Source organism: Zalophus californianus, chromosome 14, assembly GCF_009762305.2.
Source record: "Zalophus californianus isolate mZalCal1 chromosome 14, mZalCal1.pri.v2, whole genome shotgun sequence".
Classification (NCBI taxonomy): domain Eukaryota; kingdom Metazoa; phylum Chordata; class Mammalia; order Carnivora; family Otariidae; genus Zalophus; species Zalophus californianus.
Genome location: NC_045608.1, coordinates 84,589,090 through 84,611,422, shown reverse-complemented (window position 1 = coordinate 84,611,422; position 22,333 = coordinate 84,589,090). Strand labels below are relative to the sequence as shown.

Below are 22,333 nucleotides of genomic sequence, written 5' to 3'. Positions count from 1 at the left end.
TACAATAAGTAGTTAGGAGAGGTTCAATTTATTAGAGGTACATTAATATTATACAGTAAAGGTGCATATGTGCACAACAAAGAGTCTTCTGGGCACATTTAACATGTGCTTCATGTTCGAATTTTTGTTTTGTTTTGATTTTACAGTGACAGGATATGGGCTCAAATACTGAACGAAGTATGGCCACCACATTTGTTGCATATACAGCCTTTAATCAGAAATAATTGAAGATAGGCTTACAGCATATTTCTCAATTATCTTATGCACATTTTTTCCTCCAAATCCCAATGATTCCATAAAAATACAATAGTGAGGACTCCAAAGTAAGGCACACACACACAAAGTATTGCTATCTCCTGGGTATTAGGTTATGCAAAGATTATTCCAAGAAATCAGATATTTTCACCTTTAAAGAGAGTGTGCCTAGAAATGTGAATAAAGTATAAATTATTTCATTATAAAAGAATGAGAATAGAGAATGTCATAGACGAATATTAGAGTAGATGACCATGTTATATATAGTAAGACTTTTGTTTGTTTTTTAACTTTCACTACATAAAGAGCTGTTTTTATGGTAGTGCATGGGAGAAAACACCATTCATTTCTATGGATTTTTATACTAAAAAGATGGAAAATAGCAACATGTAACTTATTCCTATTTGCACAAAGCTGGATAGCCTAAAGGCCAAAATACATGTTAGGAAGAACAACGTATCAGAAATTTAAAAAGGCAAATTCTTTTTAAAAAAAATGATGTCATAACTAAACCATTTCCAGGAGAAAGTGTTTATTTCTAAAGTTAATCTTGATTCAAAGATAAAGATTCTACCCTTGAATTTTTAGACTTTGAAGGACAAAATTACCTTTAAATCTTATTTACAAGCCATGAGAGGACCTAGTGAAGAATTTTACCATTATCATAATCTTTTGGTACCTAAGAAAAAACAAGAAAGTGCCAAGAGATACTACCTATAATAAGGCACTAAAGGCCTCTGGTATGATTAAATTTAGTTATTCCTGCTGCTTGGAAAAAAGAAGCGTTTCTCCCTATTAATTTTAACAACAAGAAAGAACATTCCATGATACATTCATCACATTCTGAAGTGAAAATAGATCCACCCCATTACTTTAGACACCTGCTAGGACCCAGCCTTGCCAGGTTTGACTGCGCTGGTGCTACATCACCATGGTGTACCTGGCTATGTCAGATCACAAACAGAAAAACAGCCTCCTTGTCTCAGTAAGGTGCTTCAGTTGCTCGGCAATGAACTGACTGAATCCAGCAGAGCTAATAGGCCAAATTATTGTTCATTGTTTTCTGCTGCTTTATTAATCACTGCTCATCAAATCTGACTAATATCCAGCTCTCTGGTTTGTTAGTGTAGATTTCATTTGTGTGAAAGAACCAGTCCAAGCTAAATGTTCTTAGTGATGGGAAGAGAAGATGAACTTCCTCTTGGCTTTCTGGAACTTTTCCTGTGCCAAATTAGAAGGCCAGGGCTTTGGCCCCAAGATATAAACAGAGTGGCAAGGAACAGATTCATAAAAAATTAAGCTACAAAAACAGGACATTTTTGCTGGGAGACTTGTCAAGATATACCTACTGTTATGACCACAATGTTGTGTCTTTCATGCCTCTGGTACACCATAGAATGCATAATAAGTTTGCATAAAGCAAACATATGCAGAATTCTCTGAATTTTGACTGCAGAGAACAATTCTTCAATCTGACCATACACTGTGGCATTTTACATACTATCTGCTCCTTGACCTGGATGCACATTAAGTGCTTATTCATTAAACATGTGTCTTGAGTCTTTAGTTTGAAATTATTCCTGCCCACGAGTAAGTCACAGTCTGGTGGGGAAAATAAGCATGTATACACATGTTTATTATGATGCTGATAAAGATTATAGAAGAGGAAAGCTTAAGAAGAAAATGAGGAAACAAGACAGGTGCAGAAAGCTCAAAGTCCTCTGTGTGTCTCAGGCTCTTCTGAGGTCACAGATCACAAGTAACTACCTTGTATTAGACGTTGTACAAAGAACAGGTAGCAATGGGAGAAATGCATGCAGCTCTGCCTAGTTTTTTAGACTAAAGTCTTTTTTAGTCTTTTTTTAGACCTAGTTTTTTAGACTAAAAACTACAGAATCAGGTAAGACAGTTCATTCATTCAATGGATCAAAAATATTTAATCGAGGGTCAACTTTCTGATAGAACCTGCAGTTTTCCAATATCGTGTATCTTATAATAAGGATTGGAAAGAGAGAATGGTTTGAGGCTCCAGCCTCTACCATTTACACAGGGGAGGGCTGCTTCTGTGTTGTCACATTGCTAAATCCCTTTTGCTGCTTCCCTTCTTTCATTCAGACACATACTCCACCTTCAGCATCATACTTCATAGTCTTCTACCTTCTTCCTGTGCCTACTTACTTTACTGAAAATCGTAAAACAGAGTGCCTATAAAGAGCCTTGGGATAATTCTCTTCATTTTTAAATTTTATTTTTTAAGTTTTAATTTTTTGATAGAAAAAACCCTGCACATAGTTAAGGCATATGATTTGAATTTGGAAATGTGCATAGACCAGTGATATCAAAACCACAATTAAGGTAATAAACATATCCATCATCTCCAGAAGTTTCCTTGGGTTCCGTGTGTGTGTGTGTGTGTGTGTGTGTCTGTGCACGCATGTATGTGGTGAGAATACTTAACATGAGATCTACCCTCCTATATTTTAAAATGCACAATACAGTATTGTGAAATATAGGCACAATGCTGTACAGATTCAGCCTTAATAATCTAGGAAATCCTGTGATTTGTGACAACACGGGTGAACCTAGAGGACATTGTGCTAAGTGATATAAGCCAGTCTCAGAAGAGACACTGCATAATTCCACTTATATGAGGAATCTAAAATTGTCAAACACACAGAAACAGAAACTAGACAGGTATTGTTAGTGGGTTACAGTTATACAAGATTCCTTTCATCTACCTGAATTCTTTTATTCAGCTTTCTTTAATATACACTGAAATGAGATTTGATGATACTCAGAAGAATTTCCTAATGAAATATCTAAATAAAAAATGGATTAAAAAGCAACTAGTTATAAAAAAATGCAACTAGTTACATTTAAAAAAGCATATTTACTCAAATGGTAAATGTCATTGAAAGTGAAAGGATTTTAATACCATTTTATTGTTTTTTATTTTTTTCTAATACCATTTTAATTAAAGTCATAAGCAAAATAAGGATGGCAGGGATTAAACAAATACAAATACGTAAAACAATTATAATATTTAGGAAAAACAAATGCAAAATTTCAAAGAGTAGACAAATCTATTTTGCTGATGTTGTACTTAAACAAACAACACAATTGAAAAAAAAAGATTTTTTTAAAAACCCAACAAGATTTGATAAAATAATTGGTGAGAAAACTGAATACAAAATAAATATTTAAAATTATCAATATTCTCAATGATAATAATAATATAGTAATGACAAAAACGATAACACCTAGCATTCAATTCACAATAGGAAATAAAAATATAAGAGTGGGATGCTTTAAAACCTGCTTCCTATCGTGATGTGGAATGCTGTGTCAGCCAGCGTGAAAAGCAGAAAATGCCAAGAGAACAAGAGATAGACTACCCTGATACCGCACCCTGTACACACCACCACCTGCTGCCAATGTCCAGTGTGCTTGTTATGTGAGGAAAAAAATGGCCTTGTCCCCTATTTATTAAATATTCCTATCTGATACACATCCTAAGTTAAATCACTAGAATCAGTAATGAGATTTAAATATAAACTTATAACAAATATTGGCTTTCAATTTTCCTTTCTAGTGATGTCCTTACATGGTTTTGGTATCAGTGTCATGTTGGCCTCGCAAAACTAGTTAGCTATTGTACCATTTTTGTGTTTTAAATCTCTAGAAGTGTTTCTAGGATGCATACTCTTTCTTTTTCCAGTGTTTGAAGAAACTGAGAAATCCTTTGAGTTTTGGATTTTCACACGAATGTTTATTAAATATGAATTCAATTTCTAGAAGATGTGTCATAATTATGTCAGTTGAATCAATTCTTGAGTTAAACTGGGTATTACATTTTTCAGGGAATTTTTCAACTTCAAATTTTTTAAAATTTTTGTATCAGTTTATCAGGTTGTCCTCTTTTTACCTTTTATTGTCCCTAGGATTACTACTAGTGACCATTTTTTTATTCATGATGCTTGTGATTTCTACTTTCCTCCATTTATTTACTTTTCAGTCATGATATTGTACTATGAAACTTATTAGTCTTGTGAAATGATCTTAATTTAGCTTTGTTGTTCCTCTGGTGGATATTGCTCTCTATTTCATTAATTCCTGCGTTGGATTTAAGTTGGTCTTCCTTCTCTGCCTTCTCAAGATTATTGCTTGGTCTTTGATTGAAGGACTTCCTTTCCCTTCAACCATAAGTATCCGAGGCTATAGATTTCCTTCTTACCATGACTAAAGCTGCACCCGTACATTTTAGTAAGTTATCAGAAAGCACAGGATGTACAAATTTGATTCACTGAAATTTGTTGAGATTGACAAATTTCTGATACTCGTAAATCCTATATTTTGGCTGCTTCTATCAATTTCTGAGATATACGTGCAAAATATCCCAATGGTGAGTGTGGTTTGGTTATTGCTCTGGTTTAATATACTTTAGGGCTATGTCACTGGCCACATGCTACATGTAGAATATATACTTGAGCTGATTTTTGGAGAGCTGCTCTATTTGTGGTTCATGGTTTCTGTAAATGCACAGCCTTTCAAGGATTTAGTTCTAGCCTTTAGTTCTAACATATTTCACAGGTTTCTCTCTTCTTCACTGGGTCCTGATGTCAACCGTTGACACTACAGACCCAGGAGATTGCCAAGTACTCGGTGTAGCTTTGTCAGCCTTTCCTCTACAGTTTTTAGATAAACGAGATTTTTCAGTGGGAAAAGCAGCATCAAACATTGCTCTCGCATATCTGGTCCTTCCTTCGTCTCTGGATCTTGACCCCTCATATCATCACTGCTTGCTAAGTCCAGTGATTTTCTCATAATATTTTGTTTGGCTTATCTAGTTTTTTCCATCAGGAGGGTAGATTTCAATCACAGGAAGGTCTTTTCAGATTATGTGTCTGTCAGAGGTTGATTTTAAGACTGTTTCCAGATTAAAATGAGAAATTGTCTTTTCTAAAGTCGGGAAAAATAATTTAATATAAAACTTTTCTTTTTAGATTCCCAAAGTGGTGGGGGGGGCATTGAAATTCACTGTGTTGTGCAAAACAAGCAAACAGACAGAAAAAAAACCCCAATAAACAAAAAACTTTTCTTTTCTTTTTAGAAACTCGGGTTTTCTTCTGCATTATTTTAAAGGAAACTTGGCATTTACTATGTAAGTGTTTCTTCAAGTTATTTGCATGCTTTGTTTAAAATACTCAGCCAGGGAAAAGTGATAATTTACTACATTATACAAGTCTGCTTCAAATTTTTCTTTATCATAAAGTCTGCATTTTTGAAAGAGTTAATAAGAATTGCTATAACAAAGGCAGTCAATGAACAGGAGTTGAGATCATTTTTAAAATGAGCTCATCTTCTCCTGATACATAGGTTTGGAATACTTTATCTGAGCATGATCTTTCGTGTTAATGCCTTTATTACAGATGGACAGAATCTGTATTTTCCCCCAAAACCTGTTGCTTCACATTCTTCTCAGCAACTGAAAACAGCATATGTTAAAGCAATGAGGCATGAGCACCTCTGGGCTATTATATGCTAGCATAAAGAAAAGGAATGTTAATGTCCAAAATAAAGAAACATTAAAAATCCGGATACTTTGGAATAACATTCCTCACTACTTCATAGTTTAAAGTTGGCATTTGATGTTGTTTATGGAACTCAGACTTGAATAATAAGTGTGATTTTCTCTGCATTTTTGCAAGAAAAACACATACCCAACTTTGGTAGAAGCATTGGCTTTTTTATTTACACATTCACTTTATTCTACATATAATGCGAATACCACGCATGTGTTAGAATGCCATTGCCAGCTATGGAAACAGTACAACATTTGGTTAAAAAAAAACTGTGCATTTATAGATTCAAATTCTAAAATAAATTATCACTTTACTTCAACTGACTTTTTAAAGTATATTAGACATTTATATTTACATTGCTTCTCACATATTTGTCACATAAACATTATGTGTTTATGGTAAATGCTTATCAGAATACAAATTTCTGGAGGCAAAAACTTGAGAACAAATTCAATATACATATGTGTATATATAGTTGACACTATGCCATGCAGATTTCTTGAAAGTGGGTAATTTCTTTAGTGATAAATCAATGGTATCGATGAAGTTTAGACAAAGGAATTATGGAAGCTATATTTTAAAATGCTACTTAAATAATGTGATTAAATAAATGTGATTTAAATAATGAGATGAAATAAAAACATTATAGATAATACCATACATTAGTCATCAAAGAATTGGCACATTTATTTGTCCCAGTTGGGAAAAAAAAAATCCTCTGCAAATATAGATTCATTCCCAATCATAGAGTTGAATACACAAAAAACAGAGGATGCACAATAATCCTCCGAGAAGTTTTTTAAGATACAGGGAAAAGTTTTTACAGAGTATGTTTGGAATAATAAGCAGCTTTGACAGGTTGCCATTCTTCGTTAATTAACAAAATAGTCTCAACCCTACTCCTTGATCCTATCGATCAATCATTTAATTTCATATGAGTAAGGCATACTAATTCAAGAATATGCTCTGTGTACACGAACATCAACAATATAGATTTAAAGCTAGAATATCTTAACCCAAATATTTTAGTCATTTGCCTTGAAAAAAAAAAGATAGGATTTAGACTCTTACTCAGAAATGAAATGAATATAGCATGGAAATATATTTTTAAGCAGTGATCAAACAAGACCAGATTCCTAAGAGTCAAAGGTGTATTTTGAAGTCTCTCTGTAGTTATTATTTCAGAAACAGTTCTCAATGGGTGTGTGTGTGTACTTGGATGTTAATATTTAATGCAGCTCATTCGGCTTTCTCTCTCTATATACATATATGCTCTTTTCCCTGGTTATTTTCTCCTTGTTTCAATATCCATACCTGTTATCTTTTATTGATTGTTTATAAAATATGTCATTCACAGTGTATAAAATTACATACTTGAAAATCACGATTTAAATATAATAAAACATGATTTTTTTCTATATAAATTACATGAAAGTAATTGCCTTTCCTTTTTTTGCCAACCACGTAATAGGATCATTTGTTTAAATTTGACCTTTGCTTTATGGGTGCCTGGGTGGCTCAGTTGGTTAAGAGACTGCCTTCGGCTCAGGTCATGATCCCGGAGTCCCGGGATCGAGTCCCACATCGGGCTCCCTGCGCAGCAGGGAGGCTGCTTCTCCCTCTGACCCTCTTCCCTCTCGTGCTCTCTCTCATTCTCTCTCTCAAATAAATAAATAAAATCTTTTAAAAAAATAAATAAATTTGACCTTTGCTTTAGATAATATCAGTTGCAATATACACATTTATATAGTTAAGTAGAATATATGTACATTATTTTATACCTTGAAATGTTTAGAGATTTTTCTAGTGATAACTGTTACTGTTTTATATTATTATATACATCACAGGAACTATGCTAGTTCTTTTTTGTATTTAAGGGACTGAACAACATTAAAAGATTGTCATTCAGAAAACTTTTTTTTTTTTTGGTTTGGCTTTAGAAGAATATATTCTTGTTTACTAAAAATAGCATGAGTTTATTTCCTCTTGCTGAAGGAAATCTGTGTTGGTAAAAGTTAATGTTTCATAATTAATTTTTCTATTTTCCCTATCCACTTAAACATCATTAATACGTTTAATAAGATTGCATTCAATCTGCTTAGATAATCCATAAATCTGGTGGCAATTTTCAAGTTAATACCTGGCAATACACTTATAATTTTTTTTTTACTTCAGATATGAGTCATTAATATGATTACTCTACCACTGATGAATTATACATTATTTCGGTGATTCAGTCTTGTTTAAGCTTAGTGACAAATGTCAATTTCAGGTGGTGTTGTCCTACATTTTTCTCCGTGTCCACAGTTTCTTAAGAAAAAAACCAGACCTTATAAAACTATGGCAATTAAAGTCCAACTACTGAAAAAAATTTAAAAAATATACAGGTAACTTTGCTGAATTTTACATGTCCAGCTTGTAGTCATTGAGGGAAAATGGGGAATTTATTTATTTTTAGGTGTATTTAGATGTATAGGCATTACTTTTCCAATATCTGTTATTGAGAATCTGTATATCAATACCTTTTATTATAATTAACTGTTTACTTGTAAAATTCTTATTTCTCTAAGATTTACACTCTAAAGGCCAGCCTGCAGGACTTCTGTGATTTCAGGCTGACACCCCCTAACTTTTCACCCTTATCGTACCTACTTTCCTTGACAAATCCTTTGCTTTTGACATTCCAAAATATCTTTGATTTTTTTAAACATGCTATATTTTTTATAATATTTTTGTTGTTCTTACTCATGTTTCCTTCCCAATAGTTAAAAATGTCCTCTATCACCTTAAATTATAGTTCAAATACCACATCTACTCCGATCGCTTCCAGACTAACACATCCCTTCCCCATCCCTTTCTAAAAAAAAAATTAATCACACTTCTATTGTTTAGACATGCTCTGTAACCATACAGATAATGAAACACTCATCACACTGCATATATTCTTATATTTATATGTCTAACTAACTATAATAATAATATAGTTAGGGTATAAACCATAATAAAGATAGAGGAAATGTCTTATCAATATGCATGTACACATTTATATGTACATACCCAGGGTTTATCAGTATAGTATTCCCTCAGTTATACTAAATCAAACACTCCCAAGAAGTCAGTAAGCATAACATCTTTTCTAAACCAAAGTTCTACCTATTGCATTGCAACATTTTCAGGTATAACATGCCATCTTTATAACATGGCTGCTTACACGTAAGAGATGTTACCTCCCTCAGTATATGATGGCAACTTTTTCACTGCCAGAAATATACAAGACAGCAAAGACATACAGAAGGGTACCTTTTGTTTTTGAGTATTCCTGTGTCCGTTCACAAATTACCATTTTATTTTTTCCAGTTTTATTGAAATATAATTGACATAAAACATGCAAGTTTAAGGTACACAACATGATTTGATACACATATACATTAAGAAATGATTTAGTGTACAGCATGGTGACAAGAGTAAACAAATACTGTATTATATACTTGAAGTTGCTAGAGAGTAGATCTTAAATGTTATTACCACACACACAAAATGAAAATAATATGAAGCGATGGAGGTATTAAATAACCTGACCATAGTAACCATAGTACTTACCATCGTACTATTTTCCTTATGCTTTTTGGGGAGAATGCACCAGCCCTGCCCATTGAAATGAGAAGCTGATGGAAATATTCGAGTTCATCTTCAATATAAACTTTTTTTATTTTCTCAAATATGTATCTCTTAATTTCAAAATAATACCTCTATCAGTTTCCTCTGGAAACATTGGAAACACATTCAATGTTTATTACATGTAAATGTCTTGCAAATACTTATCATCCATAATGGCATTTTTTTTCTCTAACCCAAATGTCCTCAGTTTCTTATGTTCTTTTTTTATGTAAGAATTTTGAATCGTCCCACATGATGATTATTCTCTGGATGTGGTGTTGAGTCTCTAAGCACCTCTTAAAATGCAGTTTTCTGAACAAACAAAAATAGAACACAAGTTTTAGTTTGAAGTGGTCTAGAACTTTTACTTCTCCACCAACTGTAATCTATTCTCTGCCTTCTGCCACTTCACTAAAAGTGTTTCTGTTTTCATCTTTCGTGTCCTCATCTAATACAAAATCTAATGGATTTTTCTCCTGAGCAACAACAATTACGTTACTTCACTTTTCCTGAGGCAATGACAAGATTAGTTACCCTTACATTTTTGCTTCCCTATCGTTCTGATAACACCCCCTTGGTCTTCCTGCTGTCAGAATTTCTTTGTGTTTTCCTTCGCATGTTATCTGCATATTCTTATACACCTATTTCTTAAAGGAAATTCAACCATGTCAATGGTTTCACTTCATATACCGGTCCTAGACTGGTCCTTCAGAGCTCTATTTTCAGCCATTTATCAACTATTTCCTACTGATTCTTCAAATAATGTTGAATCATATATAATTTTCCCCTGAATGCTTGTAATTTATTCCAAAACAGAAAATGTGTGCAGCCTTGGGGCAGAAAGGAATTTGTGCTCCTTTTTACTCAGAAATGTAAAGGTCAAGAGTAGGAAGATTTTCCCCAGATACAGCATGTAAACAAATGTGAATCCCTTTAAATAAAAACTAGCATAATGTATCCAGGGTGACTATTCGAGATGGGAAACCTGGCAGACTCAAGAAAGAGAAGACCTGTCACTGTAGGAGACTGGGTCTATGATGGATGCATCTTTTGTGGTGTAGGAGAGGGAACTATCAACAATGGGCTGACTAGCCTTCCAATCCTGAGTGCTTTCGGCTTTAGGTATTTCACTTACATAATAGTTCACTTGCATATTCTTTTTCTGTGATTTTTTTTAACATTTAAATTGTTAAACCATATTGAAAATTTAAATAAAAACATCTTCCTTTTTCTAATACCAGTCTCAAAAATTCTATCCTTAACTAACCATTAATATAAACTTTGTAATGTAATACATTTATATATGCATATATTATAATATATTTAGATAGATAATGTGTGTATGTATTGTACTATATACGAAGTGCCCTCACTTTTACATTCTGTTTAATTCCTCGAATTTCCATCTGATCATGCAATCAAGGATTTATTTTTATTAGCTTCTCCATTATCCTTTACCAAAATACTTAATAAAATGGGAGTTTTATTCAGAATAGAAAAATTGGTCACACTTTGCAATTCTAGCAGGCATTAGCTCCTGGTAGTCTGGACTATCAGACAAGAGATTTGATTTGATATTGCTTCTGTTATTTACTGCTGCTGTCCTTAACCGTCTAACCCCTTCTAAAACGAACAATGATGCTTGAAACATGGGCTCCCAAATTTAAATCTCCTCTTTTTACTTTTTTTAAAGATTTTATTTATTTATTTGAGAGCAAGAGAGTGAAAGCAAGCAGGGCAGGGTATGGGGAGAGAGGGACAAGCAGATTCCCCACACCCCCGAGTGTGGAGTCCGATGCGGGGCTCAATCTCAGGACCCCGAGATGATGACATGAGCTGAAATCAAGAGTTGGGCACTTAACTGACTGAGCCACCTGGGTGCCCCTCGTTCTCTTTTTAAAGTGTAAGTTCAATCATCTCCTCATAATTTTTCCTGGGCAAACATCAGCTGACAGGGAACATTTGATCCAAATTTTCATGGTAAGGAGAAATGGTAAATTTTGGACTTATCTAAATTAGAATCCTACTAAAAAAATGCATATAAAAATATTCCTGTAAAGTATCAGGAATAATTTAGTATTTTTTCACTCTGAAACTCTTGGGGAAATCTAGTTTATCCATGCCTTTAAAAGCACTTTTAGATTAGATTTAGGTATATATCTCCCTTCCTACTCACGTCAATAAACTTTGAACAGAATGGGGCCAAGGTGTTGAGATTAGTCCATAGATCACATTGTTAGTGGTAAAAATAACTACCAGTTTGGGTTATAAATAGAAGGCAGAAAAGAGAATAAAAGTAAGTTTAAAAGATACGATTCTGATACATGATCAATTGAACATTTGAATTTAATTTTGCTCTTTCCTGAAGATCTCAATAAAACGAGAACAATGTGACAAAGAGACATAAATTCATAAAATCAACTGCGTAAGATCTGCATCTCTAACAAGTTCAAGTTCTGATACCTGTAGAGAGACCCAAGTCAGATATGTGTTCACCAAACTTTTTTTTTCTTTTTTTCCACTCGAAAGTTTACAACAAAAAGAAAACGTTTGACATGTATTGATTTGGTCAAATTTACTGCATGTCATTGTGCATATGGGCATTCTCTTATATATACACACACGCTTTCCCTAGAGCAAGGAAATTTTTACCCTTCCAACTAGATAAGTTTCTGGCAACTCTCATAGGATTAGAAGCTACTTTTGCAGACGGCAGTGGCATTTACGGTACCGAGACTAAGGAGAGAATGGAAATCACAATTCAGTGTTGTATGTCAATGCACATAAAAAATTTCCTTCTTCACAACACTAGATCTATGAGATTAAGAACGGAACTAATAGTCCATTTCTTTTTTAATGGAAATAATAAATATTATTTCCATTAAAAATAAAATCTAGTGGTCCCTTCTAACATATTTTAAATCTTTCATTCTTTTTCTAATATTCAGGACAAGGAATATACCCTTGAGAATATAAAACCAAAAGTGTACTTGATATTAAAGTTGATATAGTGGTCATCCTATTTTTATTTCCTTTTGTTACCAGACTTAAAATAGGGTATTATACTTATTAATTAATGAAGTAATTGATTAATGTAATTTCATACTAGATACTACTTATACATATTGCATTCTTTTAGCAGAGAATTATGTAGTATGTTGTCGTGTAACCTATTGTAATATTCTGATATTTTGTATATTACAGATTATAATTATTTTAGTTATAGTCATTTCGATGTTGACATTTCACATTTTTATATTATATATTTCACCTAATATTATTAACATTCAAGCTCAGGATAGGCAGTAAACATTTGTGGAATGAAAGGAAATGAAAGCATATAGAATCTAGTTGATATACTCCAGAGGGAAAATAAAAATCTATGAATTTGGATTTACATTTTCTTTTCATTTCTACTTACTTCTAGAAAGCATGTTCGCCCCTCTCATATACAAAACCATGAGCTAGTTTGTGTTTACTTCAGATATAACTGTATTTTAAAAGACCAAATAAAATAATCTAATCAGATATTAGGAATATTTTTGAATTGGAAATTGTTAATATTTGTATTTTTCTGCCAATGCTATTTATAAAATACAATTATAAAATATTTTCTGTATTTGAGAATGTAGTAGTCACCTGTAGTGTAAAAATGCTCTGTACAGGGGCACCTGGATGGCTCAGTCATTAAGCGTCTGCCTTTGGCTCAGGTCGTGATCTCGGGGTCCTGGGATCAAGCCCCACATCGGGCTCCCTGCTCGGCGGGAAGCCTGCTTCTCCCTCTCCCACTCCCCCTGCTTGTGTTCCCACTCTCGCTGTGTCTCTCTCTCTCTCTGTCAAATAAATAAATAAAATCTTTAAAAAAAATGCTCTGTACATCTGAAGACTTAGGTTCCAGCAAAGTAACATTTTTTTAGTTTCTCTTCATCTTCATTTAAAAGAGCATAAGACAAAAAGTTTAAAAAAATGAAAAAGTAAAAGAGCATAAGCCACAGTTAGACATGTCATTTCTTTAATCCATCCGTTCAGATCTTGAAGATGGTAGAACGTATGTTATACGACTAAGTATTCCTTGGCCAATAACTTATCAGTCACCGACATGACTTGTACCAGTAATGCAGCGAATAGAGTCCCTCCTTCCCACATTTACTTAAATGTGCTTTGCCCACCACCATCTCATCTGGGCTCATACAAATAAGGCAGTAGATAGTATGGAATTTGTAATCAAACATTTAATGTTGATGAGCTGGTGAATAAAGAATCAGCAATGACCCAACCCAAAGACTAATTCTGCTATAAATTCTGTACTTTTTTAATGAAGACTGGCTGAATATTTCTGAAAGACTCCCAGTCCCCTCTAGAAATGACATATTGTTTAGTAACTCTGTCTAGTAAAATAATCCGTTGCCGAATATGGCCATATTTAATGCACCGATGTAAATAAACACTTGGCCAGACATTATCTTCATAGACCATCATAACCACAAGATGAGTTAGGGGGTTCTAGTCCCTCATTTTACAAATGAGGAAATTTTAACAAAGGCAACAGAAGTAACTTACAAGTGGTGATACAGGTTTTAGAAGGTCACTCAATCCGATACCCTGGCTTTTCTACTATGCTTTTACATTGCTTTCCCATGGTAACCAATTTCATCCATGAGGAAACACACCACACACAAAGACACACATTTAATCCTAAACAGTATACATGCGATGTGGCTTCATCAAAGATCGATAAAACAAACAGCAAATAGATTTTCATTGTGTGTTGCAGTTTGTTTTATTGATCTCATGTCTCAAGCTTGATTGGGCGCCTTTATCGTTTTAGGGCACCGCCATTCTTAGTCGAGTTGACTAGCAGCCGTTGTTCTTCTCCAGGGCAGTAGAAGGCCAAAGCCCTAAACAGTAAATTGAGGCTTCTGAGGACATTGGCGAGGTTTAAGTAATTAAAAATAAATCACTAATAATCACAAAACTATTTCTAGACAAGTCAGAGAAGAACAGTTTTGTAACTATTCTACTTTTCCAGGTACTGAGACAGAAGTTGAGGTTCTTCTTTTATGTGGCCCCTTCAAGCATATATGAGGAAATTCAGAATTCCGATTTCCAGACAAAGCTCCAACTTGCTTTTATTCCTATGATATCATCTCTATTTCTTTAAATTCGAGAAAACATGTATTCGAGACTGAAACACACAGTCCAAAATATACCTTCACCATGTTAGAACAATGTTCTCTAAAAAGAGCAAGAAGACGGTAGCCATGGGCAGGACTGAGCAATTACTGAGCAGGTGCAATACAGACGGGCAACACTGATCATTCTGTGGTGCCCAAATGAGCCTAGCTCACTAAGACTTCAGAGCTCTGAGATATGCTAATTATGACTCAGATGGGCCAGATCACATTTCATGCCATCCTTCAGACCTAAAATACATATGTCTTGGTATGAGGGATCTATAATAGGGGTTTTATGTTCCATAATATGTTTATTGGCTCTGCCCCACTAACCTTGCAGTTATCCAAACCTGGCATGCTGATGAATGTCTTATTTCTCACTGGTTACATTTAATTCAACTGAATGTGCACATTAGATTTAATCAAGATATTCTAAATATATGATGCTTATATAACAGAAAAGAAATTATATAAATCAACTTTGTAAAGCTATTCAAATTGTAGTAACGTGAGAGTGTGTTTCTATTTTTAAAACCCTAAGATTTTCTTAGTAATAATGGGCAGTCCAAAAGGTAGGAAGTTTCACTCAGTTCAGATTTACCATCTCGAATGATAATGGTTTACTTATTTGTAGTTTTATGAAGCCTCCTAGGTATTCAAGATGTGCTAGAAAACCTCTCAACAGTAGATCTCAATTCCCTCTTCCTGACTCTCCTACACAAGAACTGTTCTGAAGGAAAAATATGTCTTCTTATTTTCTATTGTCAGCAATGCTTACAAGTAAGTATTAAGGAGAAAAACTCTAATCATAATGCAACTGCAAAGGAATTAGCTCCCAAAGAGTACTTTATCTTAGTTAACCATCCATTTTGCTCTTTAGAGCAATCACTGAAATACCTTATACCGTCCTAGGAGTCTTCAGTCATAAGGGAGAGAATAAATATTTCTTAGTATAGAAATGATACACATATAGCACAACTCTAGATGAGACTAAAATATTTAGCCCGGGTACCTATCAGAATTACAGGGCATGAATGATTCCTATACTACCTAACTAAAATTTCAAAAAAAAAAAAAAACAAACAAACACAAAAACCTGACCATTTAAAAGTACACTATAAAATATTAACAATACCATCATACAGTTTTTCAATAACAACCCCCTCAGACACACTTTGACATGAGACCCCTGTTCATGGCTGAGGTTTTTCCTCCAAACCCCATTTTCCTACCTGCCAGTTTCCTTGTGGGAAACTATGCCATTTTCACTATAAAACTAAAAGTGTTTGGAAATACATGCTGCTGTTACAAACACGGATTTGAGCAGATAAACAGAAAAGAATGTGAATTTAATAGAGGGAAATTTTACACTTAATTTCAGCCATATAAACAACAAACAGATAAATATACAGCACATTACCACCACACAGAAGGCTAATTTTTGTGCTTCCCAGTTAATGTATCCTCATTGAAAGGCAAACAGTACTCTATCTGCTAGTATAGAGCAGAATCACTTGTTATTGAACATCCTATTAATAAAATAATAGTGAATCTTCTATTCTGTACCTGGCTTCCCAGCTCAATATTACATTAGTGAGATTTATTCATGTGACTGTATATTTTAGTACTTTATTTCTCATTTCAGTGCAATATTCAATTATAGAAGTATGTACAAATTGTATTCTTTTTAAATTTATTTTCCTTGACTGTTTGGGCGATGACCTCCAGTACCATGCCAAGTAGTAAAAGTGACTGTGATCATCATAGTTTTCCCAACCAAAGGGAACATAATTATTATTTTAGCATTGGTAATAACTCTTAGGTATTATTTTGATAGATATTTTATACCGGTTTAATAAAGTTCACTTCCATTTGGTAGTAGATGAAAAATTTTAGTATAAAAAGTGTTGAATATCAGTAAATTCTTTTTTTGCTTTTACTGACATGATCACATATCTTTTCCTATATTGTGTTAATTGGTGATTTATATTGAATGGTTTTTCTCTGTAAAAGCAATAGCATGTCCTTGAAACAAACCTAATTGATCATTATAGATTCATTTTATGTACACTGGATGAATTTTTTTTCCTAAGAACTTTTGGTTTAAAAATTTTAGAAATATGGACCTATAGTTTTCTTTTTTCCTCTTTTTCTCCCAGCTAACTTTACCTGTATTATTTTACTGAATCTGCACAAGTGTCCTCAGAGGACGACATTGTTCTTAACTATTTCTTTACTCTAATTTCCTTGGCAGGTCTCGCTATCAACATTATGCTATATTTCTTATAAAATAAGTGGGAAAATCCTATCTCTTCACTTATTCTCTGAAAATCTGTTTTCAAGTTTGGAACTTTTTTTTCTTTAAAGTTTTAGAAAAATTCATCAGTGATATTAGTTTGACTTAGAGTTCTTTCAAGGGCAAACAAAAATTATTAAATCAACTTACACAATATATTAAGCTATTCGTGTAACACATTTTTCATTTTCATTGAGTTCAGATCTTCTCCCTTTGGTTTATTTTTCTATTTGTCCCATTTGTGCTCTCATTCCTGTTATTTCTCCTTTAAAATAACTTTAAAAAATTAATCACATATTTTTTTTATTATTTCATATTTCTCTTTTATTATCACTTTAATTATACAGGCTGTGGTAGGCAGAATGATGCCCTCCCTCCAAAATGTTCCCATCCTCAGCCCAGAAACTGTGACTATATACTCTTATATGTCAAAAGAGACTTTAAAAGTGAGGGAGCCTGAATGGCTCAGTCAGTTAAGGGTCCAACTCTTAGTTTCGGCTCAGGTCTTGATCTCAGGGTCATGATCTCAGGGTCCTGAGATAGAGCCCCCTGGTGAGCCCTGCCCTAAGCCTGCCTCAGGCTCTGTGCTCAGCCCAGGAGTCTGCTGGGGATTCTCTCTGTCTATCTCCTGCTTTCCCTCCCCTGACTCACCTGCATGGTCTCTCTCTCTCTAAAATAAATAAATAAAAATCTTTAAAGTTGTGATTAAGGCACCAGACCTTGAGATAGGAAGATCATCTTGAATTCTCTAGGTGGGCCCAATCTACTCATGTAAGTTCTTAAAAGCAGTAGAGAGAGGCAGTTAAATGTTTCAGAGGGAAACGACTAGAGAAGAAGTCGACCCATTGTTGCAGGCTGGAAGATGGAGGAAGGCAGGCATGAGCCAAGGTTTAGATTTATACCCAAGTATTTTTTTGTTGGGAGTGCTAAGGTAAATGGTATTTGTTTTTAATAAATTCTTCTTGTTCATTGTTGGTATGTAGGAAAGCAATTGACTTTTGCATATTAACCTCATATCTTGCAACATTACTATAATATATTATTAGTTCCAAGAGTTTTTTTTGTTAATATCCTATATAGCTAATCATATCATCTGAAAACAAAGACAGTTTTATATCTTCCTCTCCAACCAGCATACTTTTATTTCCATTTTTTGCTTTATTGCATTAGCAAGGATTTCCAGTACAATGTTTAAAAAGAGTGATGAGAGGATATCTTAGTGGAAAGCTTTGTTTACTATTTAGTACTACAGTTACATACTCACGGCTACATATAATTCAGTTGCTTTATTGACAATTAAGGAGGACAGAAGGGTAAGCCAAACCATTGCCTGAAGTATAAATGAAGCCTTAGAAATATTTTGAGGGCCCTTTATGAAGAAAAAATAATAGAAGAATAACTGAAGTTGGACAGTTTTATGGCTTAAATCCTTTTAAAATGGTATTATCATGATTATAGATCTTCATTATTAATGAAATAATTAAAAAGAGTCAGTTTACCTAAAATCATCACTACTTACATTAATTTGAAAAACTCTCTATCTATATTACACTATCATTAATGTGCCAGAATTTACTTCATACTATATCTGATATTCCCCTATACTCCTCAGTAGAGAAGTACGTATTTGATTGCATCATTGTATCCGATAGATATTTCACTGTAAAGAGTTTTCAGATAAACTTTAGATGAATGATTCTGAGAGTATATATCCATATACCCAGTAAGGAATTCTTTATTATTATTTTTGAAATTATAAATAGTGTTGAAAGAGTAAGAAATTGTTAATAAGCCATATCGAACAATCTATTATCCATTGTTGAGTAAAATAATTAGAAATTTCAAAGGGTAAAAGTGGCTTTGATCATCTTACTATTGTGAAATGCATGCTATAAAATGTGTACAACATGACAAAATTATGGAACAAGAGTAAAAGCAGGAAATATTTATGAAATTGGGGATATTTGAGATATATAGCACAAGTTTTAAGAAGTTAGAATAAAAATTGGGGCACTTGGGTGGCTCAAGTGGTTAAGCATCTGCTTTAGGCTTAGGTCATGATCCCAGGGTCCTGAGATCGAGCCCCATGTTGGGCTCCCTGCTCGGCAGAGAGCCTGCTTCTCCTCTGCCCCTGCCATTCCCCCGCTTGTGTTCCCTCTCTCACTCACTCTCTCTCAAAAAAATAAATAAATAAATAATCTTAAAAAAAAAGATAGAGTAAAAATTAAATGCAAAATAAAATACACATACAAGCACACATTGATCTGGGGGCAAGTAAACTGAGAAAAAGTCCCTTATTCTTAATATCAACAGGATTTAACTAGACATTTAAGAGAACCTTAAGACATAATAACAAATGGGAAATAAACAGCACTGCACGGAGATGTTTAATGTTATGTAGAAAATGTTTTGATATGCAAGACTCTACTGAGTGGGGGATGTCCTTTTGAAGGGCAGGCTCAGTATGAAAGATTCTCTCTTTAAGGAAAGGAGTCAATAGAAAGCTCTCCACAATCCTGCAGGCCAAACAGAATGCATGGACAGCTGGGCTTCATACAGAGGGAGTGCTTAGAGTCAAAAAGTTGGAAGACTGGGCAAACAGAGCCGTAGATACTTCCTGATTTTCAGTGATAGACAGTGAGCATCTAGCCGAGAACCTTGAAAAAATAATTACCCTGCTAAAAAAGAACTGAGAATGTCCTGGGATGAATAATAATGACTGATGCAATCTACAAGATATAAAGCAACAAACCCTCCCCCAAATTTCACAAATTATGTAAAAATAAGAGAAAAAGCTCTCAGGTCTCGCTACCAAGAAAAGAAGGAATAATGGTCTTGCCAAAAAGGGCCGCGGCCACGTGCAGCTTATTCACTGCACCAACCGCGCCCGTTGTGTGCACAAGTATAAGGCCATTAAGAAGTTCGTTATTCGGAACGTGGTAGAGGCCGCCGCTGTCAGGGACATTTCTGAAGCGAGTGTCTTCGATGCCTTTGTGCTTCCCAAGCTGTATGTGAATCTACATTATTGTGTGAGTTGTGCCATTCACAGCAAGGTAGTAAGGAATCGCTCTCGTGAAGCACGGAGGGACCGAACACTCCCACCCGGATTTAGACCTGCGGGTGCTGCCCCACGACCTCCACCAAAGCCCACGTAAGGGGCTAAGTCCTTAAGGACTGAAGAAAAGCTATTCTCCAGAAAAAAAATAAATGGCGATTACGCTTCAAAAAGAAAAAAAAGAAAGAAAGAAAGAAAAAGTTAGAAGCCAAACAAGGCAGAACTGTGGCAATGTCCTTACTCACAGCTACTTAGGGCTTTTTTTCTCATTAAAACTTAAAAAATAAGAATTGGAAATTATCCAAACATGGACTGCCAATAATGGGCTGTCACATGCAAAATTACCTAAATGAAAAGACTGTATGTTTCATTTCATAGTTTGAGTTAAATCATCCTCAACTAATCCTTTTGTTGATTTCATAAAGTCCAAAGTGGAAATAAGATCTCCTATTGAGATTGTTTCAGATAAGCTGCACTCAAACTGTGAACCAGCGTCCAAGGGGCCAACTCCTTGAAAAATGGAGCAGACAAAAAAACATCAGGTGTTCAGGCTTCCACTGCAATTCAGCTAGAGTCGCATGCATCTGACTGGATTAGTAGTTGAAATCTGAGCAAAAATTTGCCTCTTCAAAAACTTCCAAATGAGAAGAATAAGTTGAAAACCAGTGTGACAATTCATATCCTTAATATGTGAATACTATATGAGTCTCATAGTAAAAGTTTGGGTTTCAGACTGGTCATGCAAGAAACATCAGCTAATTTCCTGCACTTTTTTATTTTCCAAGGTCTCTACTACTCATTTTGAGATGCCACATAATAGGCAAACAGAACAAACCAACTTAATTTATACTTAATTTATGGACCTCATGCTAGATTGATATATATATAAACACATATTCCATGTATGCTATTATATAAGTTATATATGATTCCAAACTCTCATTAGGTCAATTTTCCCCTACTCTTATGGACAACATATATATGCATAATTTGTTGTGATCTTTATTTCTTATGTCAACCGGCATGAGAATCCTACCAGGGTTTGTATTTACTGAAATTGACAAAAATGCTTTTTTTTTACAAATATCTACAAATTTATTTCAAAATAATGTGATATGTAAGTTTTTAAATGTTCAATCTTTGTATAAAAGTGATAGAAATTTACATTAAAAATCACTTTTAATTAACATACAGCTTGCATACAGTTAACCCATTTTAAGTGTACAGTTTGTTAAATTTTGGCTATATATACACATACATATATATGTATATATCAAATGACAATAGAATTAAAATATAAAAAAAGACCCTTTTGTAGTTTTGTAGACCACCATCTCCCCAACCACAGCCCAGGGTAACTGTTGATCTGATTTCTATCACTCTAGCAATTATATATATATATATATATATATATATATATATATATATATAATGTCATCTTTTCTGTCTGACTTCTTTCCCTTGTTGTTGTGTGTATCCGTGATTCATTCTGTTTTATTGCTGGGTAGCATTCCATCATATGGAAATGCCATAGTTTATTTATCCACTGATATAATAGACATCTTGACTATTTCCAGTTTTGGCAGTGAGGAATACACATACTGTGAACATTTGCATGCAAGTTTTTGGGGACATATGCTTTCATTTCTCTGAGTAAATACTTAGGAATACAATTACTGGGATGTATGGTAAGCATATGGTAACTTTACAAGAAACTGCCAAATATATTCTAACATGGCTATACTACTTTGCATTCCCACGAGGAATCTATGGTATTTCCATTTGCTTTACATTCTTGTCTACACTTGATATTGCCAAGGTATTTAATTTAGCCATTCTTGTGGATATATAGTGGTATCTTGGTGAGGGTTTTATTTGCATCCTTGTAATGATTCTTTATGAAAATTTTGTTTCATGTGCTTAATTGGGATTTGTACATCTTCTTTGATGAAGAATTTCTACAAAATCTTTTATCCAAGTTTTTCGTTTGTTTTCTTATTATTGAGTTGTAAGAATACTTCACATTCCAAATGCAAGATATTCATCATATATATTTTGCAAATATTTTCTCTCAGGTTGTAGTTTACCTTTATATTTTCTTTCTTTTTTTTTAAGATTTTATTTATTTATTTGAGAGACAGAGCACGTGCGCACGAGCGAGCACGAGCATGGGAGAGGGGCAGGGGGAAAGGGAAGGGAAGCAGACTCCTGGCTGAGCAGGGAGCCTGATGTGGACTCAATTTCAGGACCCTGGGATCATGACCTGAGCTGGAGGCAGATGTTTAACCATCTGAGCCACCCAGGCACCCTACCT

At 34.1% G+C, this 22,333-nt stretch overlaps 1 protein-coding gene across 1 annotated transcript; it reads left to right on the top strand.

Moving 5' to 3' along the window:
- The first annotated feature begins 16,385 nt into the window (after positions 1-16,385).
- On the top strand, positions 16,386-20,119 carry LOC113912395 (40S ribosomal protein S26-like). Its single transcript, XM_027575385.1, has 2 exons — positions 16,386-16,476; positions 19,752-20,119. The coding sequence occupies exons 1-2, from the start codon at positions 16,386-16,388 to the stop codon at positions 20,117-20,119; spliced, it is 459 nt and encodes a 152-aa protein (XP_027431186.1).
- Positions 20,120-22,333: the final 2,214 nt, after the last annotated feature.